This window comes from Clupea harengus, chromosome 4 (genome assembly GCF_900700415.2).
Source record: "Clupea harengus chromosome 4, Ch_v2.0.2, whole genome shotgun sequence".
Lineage (NCBI taxonomy): Eukaryota > Metazoa > Chordata > Actinopteri > Clupeiformes > Clupeidae > Clupea > Clupea harengus.
Window position 1 is genome coordinate 23,378,458 of NC_045155.1, and position 7,401 is coordinate 23,385,858.

Genomic DNA, 7,401 nt, shown 5'->3' on the forward strand with positions numbered 1-7,401 from the left:
TCAAGAGGACACACACTCTCTCCTCTGCGCTCTCAAAAGGACACACACTCTCTGCTCTGCGTTCTCAAAAGGACACACACACTCTCTCCTCTGCGTTCTCAAAAGGACACACACTCTCTGCTCTGCGTTCTCAAGAGGACACACACTCTCTCCTCTGCGCTCTCAAAAGGACACACACTCTCTCTGCGTTCTCAAGAGGACACACACTCTCTCCTCTGCGCTCTCAAAAGGACACACACTCTCTCTGCGTTCTCAAAAGGACACACACTCTCTCTGCGTTCTCAAAAGGACACACACACTCTCTCTGCGTTCTCAAAAGGACACACACTCTCTCCTCTGCGTTCTCAAAAGGACATACACTCCTCTGCGTTCTCAAAAGGACACACACTCTCTCTGCGTTCTCAAAAGGACACACACACACACACACACTCTCTCCTCTGCGCTCTCAAAGGAGACATACCGCTGTAGAGCGACACACACCGCTGTAGAGCGGGAGCCTAACAAGTCATACCTCTAGCATCTCCCAACACACACACCTCTCACACACACACACACCTCTCACACACACAAAGGATAGCTGTCCCAGTGCAAGCTCTCAAAGCTTCAGAAGAGCAGAAATCAGCGTCGCCGGAGGAACTCGACTAAGTCATGGTGAGTGTGTGTGTGTGTGTGTGAGGGAGTGTGTGTGTGTGTGTGTGTGTGTGAGAGAGATATTCCAGATTGAATTTCTATTTTGTTGATTTGTTTTGCGCTTGTTATGTAACTCTAATGATCACATTAGTTACTGTAGTCCAGACATGGTGAGCGTGTGTGTGTGTGTGTGTGGGTGTGTGGGTGTGTGGGTGTGGGTGTGGGTGTGTGTGTGTGTGTGTGTGTGTGTGTGTGTGTGTGTGTGTGTGTGTGTGTGTGTGTGTGTGTGTGTGTGTGTGTGTGTGTGTGTGTGTGTGTGTTAATGATGTTATGTTTAACTCTAATGATCACATTAGTTACTGTAGTTTTTACCCACTCATTTCTTTAATGGCTTTCAGTCAAAGGAGAGGGTTACGTTGTTACGTTCTGTCCAAAATCTCATCAGCAATAGAATACTGATACGGTTGTGATTGTGATCATGTAATATTAATAAGCAATGCTCTGTTAAGTGACGTATAATTGTATATGTTGATGTAATACCTCGGCTCCGTGTGAGAGATGAGTTTGATGTGTTTATGTGCCTCCAGAGCTGCGCTGTGTTTGTCTGAGTGAGGAGAGGAGAGGAGAGGAGGAGAGGAGAGGAGAGGAGAGGAGAGGGAGAGAGAGGGCAAGAGAGGAGAGGGAGAGAGAGGGAGGGGAGGAGAGGAGAGGGGAGGAGAGGAGAGGACTGTTCCGGAGGAGAGGAGAGGAGGATAGGATAGGATAGGAGAAGAGAGGAGAGGAGAGGAGAGGAGAGGAGAGGATTGTTCCAGAGCAGAGGAGAGATGGAGAGTGTTACTCAAACCCTCCAGCGGCTCCTCAAAGCTTCAGCCAGCGCCCAGACCCTCCACCAGCTGCTCCCCAATGCCACTGAGAGTGCCCGCAGTGTGACCCTTCTCCAGCTGCTCGTGAACGCCAGCGCCAGCACTGCCCCCCCCCTGCCCAGCATGCCCCAGACGCCGGCGGAGCTGCAGGCGATCACCATCCTGCTGGCGCTGCTGATCTGTGGCGTGGGCATCACTGGCAACGTGATGGTGGTCATGGTGGTGCTCCGCTCCAGGCACATGGTCACGCCCACCAACTGCTACCTGGTGAGCCTGGCGCTGGCCGACCTGGTGGTGCTGGTGGCGGCCGGGCTGCCCAACCTCTCCGAGGTGCTGGCCTCCTGGGTGTACGGCTACTGGGGCTGCCTCCTCATCACCTACCTGCAGTACCTGGGCATCAACGTGTCGTCCTGCTCCATCACCGCCTTCACCGTGGAGCGCTACATCGCCATCTGCCACCCCATCCGGGCGCAGTTCATCTGCACGGTGGCGCGCGCCAAGCGCATCATCGCCGGCGTCTGGCTGCTCACCGCGCTCTACTGCACCATGTGGTTCTTCCTGGTGGACGTGCACGAGACGCGCTACGCCGACGGCGTTCTGGTCGCCTGCGGCTACCGCGTCTCGCGCAACCTCTACACGCCCATCTACTTCCTGGACCTCACGCTATTCTACCTGGTTCCGCTCCTGGTGGCTCTGGTTCTCTACGGGCTCATCGCCCGGATCCTCGTCATGAGCCCTCTGCCCGCCAGCCTGGGGGGGCATGGCGGGGGCAACGGCTCCGTCCACCAGGGCCGTGCCAACAGCACCCTGCATGGACTCGCAAGCACCAAAGCTAACAAGGGCGCCATGTCCTCCAGGAAACAGGTGAGCTCACATCAGTGTCATCTAGCAAACAGGTGAACTATATCACAGGTGAACTATATCAGGTGAACTATATCAGGTGAACTATATCAGGTGAACTATATTACAGGTGAACTATATCAGGTGAACTATATCAGGTGAACTATATCAGGTGAACTATATTACAGGTGAACTATATCAGGTGAACTATATCAGGTGAACTATATCAGGTGAACTATATTACAGGTGAACTATATCAGGTGAACTATATCAGGTGAACTATATTACAGGTGAACTATATCAGTGTCCTCTGGAGTACAGGTGTTTGTCTAGATGTTTGGTAAGTCCTGACCGTAACGCTCATCATAAGACTGACATGGTCATAAGCATGTCATAACAGGTGCAGGTGTTATAACTTGGGTTAGGCTAACTTGTCATATCATTCAACATCCAGTGAGATAGCAGTGATATATAATAATAATAATACTACTTTATTTTTACATAGCGCTTTTCTAGACACTCAAAGACGCTTTACATAGGGCAAAGACAAACAAACAATACAACAACAAAAAATAGGAATAGGGATCAAACAAAACAGAACATTTTAGTAAAAAATAAAAGCTGTGCGGAATGATTCAGGTAGTGGAGGGTAGGGAGCAGGGGTTAGCAGGTGAAGGCGAGTTTGAAGAGGTGAGTTTTGAGGGCTTGTTTAAATGATGGTAGGGTGGGAGCCTGACGGATGTGGATGGGGAGGGCGTTCCAGAGGGAGGGTGCAGCAACTGAGAAGGCCCTGTCACCGCAGGTCCGGCGCTTGGTCCTGATGGTCTTCAGAGTGTTTGCGCCGGCGGACCTGAGGCAACGGGTTGGGGCGAGGAGGGGGAGGAGGTCTGAAAGGTAGGGAGGGGCCAGGTTGTTTAGGGCTTTGTAGGTGGTGAGTAATATTTTAAAGTCTATCCTGTACTTGAGCGGGAGCCAGTGGAGGTTGCGTCGGACCGGGGTGATGTGTTCATAGCGGCGGGTAGAGGTGAGCAGTCGAGCGGCCGAGTTCTGAACATATTGAAGTTTGTTGAGGATTGTGTTGGGAGAGCCATAGAGGATGCTGTTGCAGTAGTCGAGTCTGGAGGTTATGAGGGCATGGATTCGAATTTTGGTGGTGTCAAAGGACAGGGAGGGACGGAGACGTGCAATGTTCTTGAGGTAAAAGAAAGCAATTTTGGTAATGTGGTTGGCGTGGGGTCGGAAAGAGAGGCTGGGGTCGAGGATGATACCGAGGTTGCAGACCTGGGTGGAGGGGGTGAAGATGGAGCCGTCAATGTTGAGAGAGAAGGTCTGGGCTGAGCGGGTGAGGTGTTTAGGGCCGATTATGAGTATTTCAGATTGATTGCAGTTGAGTTTGAGAAAATTCTGTTGCATCCATGATTTTATATCAGTGAGACAGGTGGTGAGAGTGGAGTGGGTGACTGAGGTGATGGTCTTGGAGGAGAAGTAGAGTTGGGTGTCGTCAGCGTAGCTGTGGAAATCGAGACCATGGCGACGGATGATTTGTCCAAGGGTAAGGATGTAAATGATGAAGAGGAGGGGACCAAGCACGGAACCTTGGGGGACACCGTGGGTGACTGGGGAGGTGGGGGATTTACAGTTGTTTATGGAAATTAATTGATGTCGGTCTGAGAGGTATGAGGTGAACCAGGAGAGGGCATTGCCAGTTATGCCAAGGGAGTGCTGGAGACGTGAGAGGAGAATGGAGTGGTTGATGGTGTCGAAGGCGGCACTGAGGTCGAGGAGGATGAGGATAGTGAGGAAGCCAGAGTCAGCAGAGAGAATTATGTCATTAGTGATTTTCAGTAGGGCGGTTTCTGTGCTGTGTTTTGAACGGAAGCCGGATTGGAAGCGTTCGTAGAGATTATGGAGATTGAGGTGGGACTTGAGTTGAGATGCAACAGCTCTCTCAAGGACTTTTGACAGGTAGGGGAGGTTGGAGATGGGCCGGTAGTTGTTGGGGATGTTGGGGTCAAGACCAGGTTTTTTCAGTACGGGGGTGACATCAGCAAGCTTGAGTGGGGGGGGGGGATACAAGACCAGAGGACAGTGAGGAGTTGATGATGTTGGTGATGAGAGGGGGAGAGTGAGGGGAGGCAGGCCTTGACTAAGGAAGAGGGGAGGGGGTCAAGGGCACAGGTGGAGGTCTTCATGCAGGAGACTATTGAGGAGAGGTCCGTTTCAGTGATTGAACTGAAGGATGAGAATTAGTGGCTTGGAGGTACGGGAGGGTCATGTTGAGGGCTGGGGGGATGGTAGTGGAGGGGGAGAGGGCAGCCAGCTGGTTGTGAATTGCGATGATTTTGTCATTGAAGAATGATAGAAATTAGTTGCATTTGCTGGTGGTGAAGGAGGTGGAGATGGTGTCCATGGGCTTGAGGAGTTTGTTGATGGTGGAGAAAAGCGTTCTGGGGTTGTTGGAGCCAGATTGGATGATTGAGGAGTAGTGAGAAGAGCGAGCGGTGTTGAGGGCATCTTTATATTTATATTGTTGTTGGTGGAGTTTGAGGGCGTCAAGGTGAACAGTGAGTCCAGTTTTTTTGGCAAGACGTTCCAGTTGACGGCCATGCTGTTTGAGGTGGCGAAGTTGGTCAGTGTACCAGGGGGCGGAGTGGGTGACGAAACCGACAGTTGAGAGGCAATCCAGGCAATTTGCTTCAGAGTAGTAGTAAGGAGCATGGACAAGATTATCCAACAGGGAGCCGGCTGGCTCGTCCGTAGCCACTGGCTAGCAGGAGACTGCCAGCTAGCCAGCTAGTTGTCCAGGGAGTAGACGGTAGCGGAGAGCAGGTGCAACGGGTAAGCAAACAAATCCAGACAGAGCGGCGTTAAACTCGGCAGCGTCCCCGTCGTCATTAACGCATGAAGTGAGACAGCAGTGAGAACGCATGAAGCGCAGCGATAAGGATGAGAGGTCATAGGTCATGACATTAAACATCTCTCCTGACTGACACACACACACACACATACACTCTGTGCAGGTGACTAAGATGTTGGCGGTGGTGGTGGTTCTGTTCTTCTCTGTGCAGGTGACTAAGATGTTGGCGGTGGTGGTGGTTCTGTTTGCCCTGCTGTGGCTGCCGTACCGGGCCCTGGTGGTGGTGAACTCCCTGATGGACCCACCCTACCTGGACACCTGGTTCCTGCTCTTCTGCCGCACCTGCGTCTACGCCAACTCCGCCATCAACCCCATTATCTACAACCTCATGTCCCAGAAGTTCCGCTCCGCCTTCCGCAAGCTCTGTCACTGCCAGGGCGGAGCCGGCGGGGGGGCGGGGGGCGGGGGCAGCCAGAGGGCACCCAATCACAACCCTCCTGTGTACTACAGCGCGATGAAGAACTCCTCCCAGGAGAGCCCGGAGCGCCTGACGGAGCAGGAGGAGCTGAACCCCTACAGCGTCGCCACCAAGAGAGTAAACTTCTCCCCGCAGCCTGGAGGGGAGGACACAGCAGCCATGTTCAGCATCGCCTGAGGTCCAGCAGAGAGAGAGTGAGAGAGAGATGAGAGAGTTGAGCTTCTGTACAGACACACACAACTGACTCAGAACCGTATGGACCAATGGGACTGTGAAGGCGAATCGGACACTGAGGCCTCTAAAAGCAACTCGGTCACAGAGGCTGTTTATTCACGGACATCAGATTCTCTAAAAGCGACTCGGTCACGGAGGCTGTTTATTCACGGACATCAGATTCTCTAAAAGCGACTCGGTCACGAAGGCTGTTTATTCACGGACATCAGATTCTTTAAAAGCGACTCGGTCAATGAGGCTGTTTATTCACGGACATCAGATTCTTATATTCCTGTACTCAGGTCACACTGTGCTTACTTGGTTTGATTTAATTGTTTGGTGGGTCAACCCTATCTGAGGATTTGATTGGTTAGTGGGGAAACCCTACCCGAGAATTTGATTGGTTGGTATGGTAGTAGTAATCTTAAGTAACTTAAAGACAGGTACAAGAACCTAAAGACAGGTACAAGAACCTAAAGAAGCAGAATCTAAAGACAGGTACAAGAACCTAAAAAAGCAGAACCTAAAGACAGGTACAGCAACCTAAAAAAGCAGAATCTAAAGACAGGTACAAAAACCTAAAGAAGCAGAATCTAAAGACAGGTACAGGAACGTAAAGAACAGGTACAGGAACCTAAAGACAGGTACAAATGCATGAAGGCAAAATATGACCACCCTGTCTATAAAACTCTATCTATCTTTATTTATTTTTCATTGAAATGTTTTGTATGGGAATGTGAAAAGTCTAATGTTGTGATAATGTTGTTGTAAAAGTGCTTGTCATGTGTAAATATTTTACCTGTTTGTGACCCAGGTTTCGCTCGATGTTAGAATCACTCATCTTAACCCATGCAGAACATTGGGCCCACGGAACCATGCAGAACATTGGGCTCTCAGAACCGTGCAGAACATTGGGCTCTCAGAACCAGAGACAGACGTTAGCTGTCACTCAGAGCCAGACGTTAGCTGTCACTCAGAGCCAGACGTTAGCTGTCACCCAGAGCCAGACGTTAGCTGTCACCCAGAGCCAGACGTTAGCTGTCACTCAGAGCCAGACGTTAGCTGTCACCCAGCCGAAGTCGTATCCCCAGTAAAACAGCTGGAAATGATCTGTTTGAGTGACAGGCCTGGCGCCGCCCTGGGGTTGTGGATGCCACCCAATCAGGCCCATTCTTCCCAGAGTCTCCTGCTGTGGGGGTAATGGCCTGGTCATGTGATCACGTGTGGTGTGACGGAGTGCCCCAGCTGGGGCAGTTATCGACATGCAGGCCATAATTCTCCCCCCAGATGATTATGTTTGTTAGCAGGGCAGGTATTGATCTGAGCTGCTGTCTGCACAGTGACAGGAATCTCACTAAGAGAGTAAGAGTGTGTGTGTGTGTGTGTGTGTGTGTGTGTGTGTGTGTGTGTGTGTGTGTGTGTGTGTGTGTGTGTGTGTGTGTGTGTGTGTTGACCATCTCACTGAGAGAGTGAGTGTGTGTGTGTGTGTGTGTGTGTGTGTGTGTGTTGACCATCTCACT

General features: G+C 51.2%; 1 protein-coding gene across 1 annotated transcript; it reads left to right on the forward strand.

Annotated features, from left to right (window-relative positions):
* The first annotated feature begins 1,393 nt into the window (after positions 1-1,393).
* Positions 1,394-6,956, forward strand: LOC105902205 (thyrotropin-releasing hormone receptor-like). Its single transcript, XM_012829746.3, has 2 exons — positions 1,394-2,357; positions 5,402-6,956. Exons 1-2 carry the CDS (start codon positions 1,455-1,457, stop codon positions 5,843-5,845), a joined length of 1,347 nt encoding a protein of 448 aa, XP_012685200.3. The 5' UTR covers positions 1,394-1,454; the 3' UTR covers positions 5,846-6,956.
* Positions 6,957-7,401: the final 445 nt, after the last annotated feature.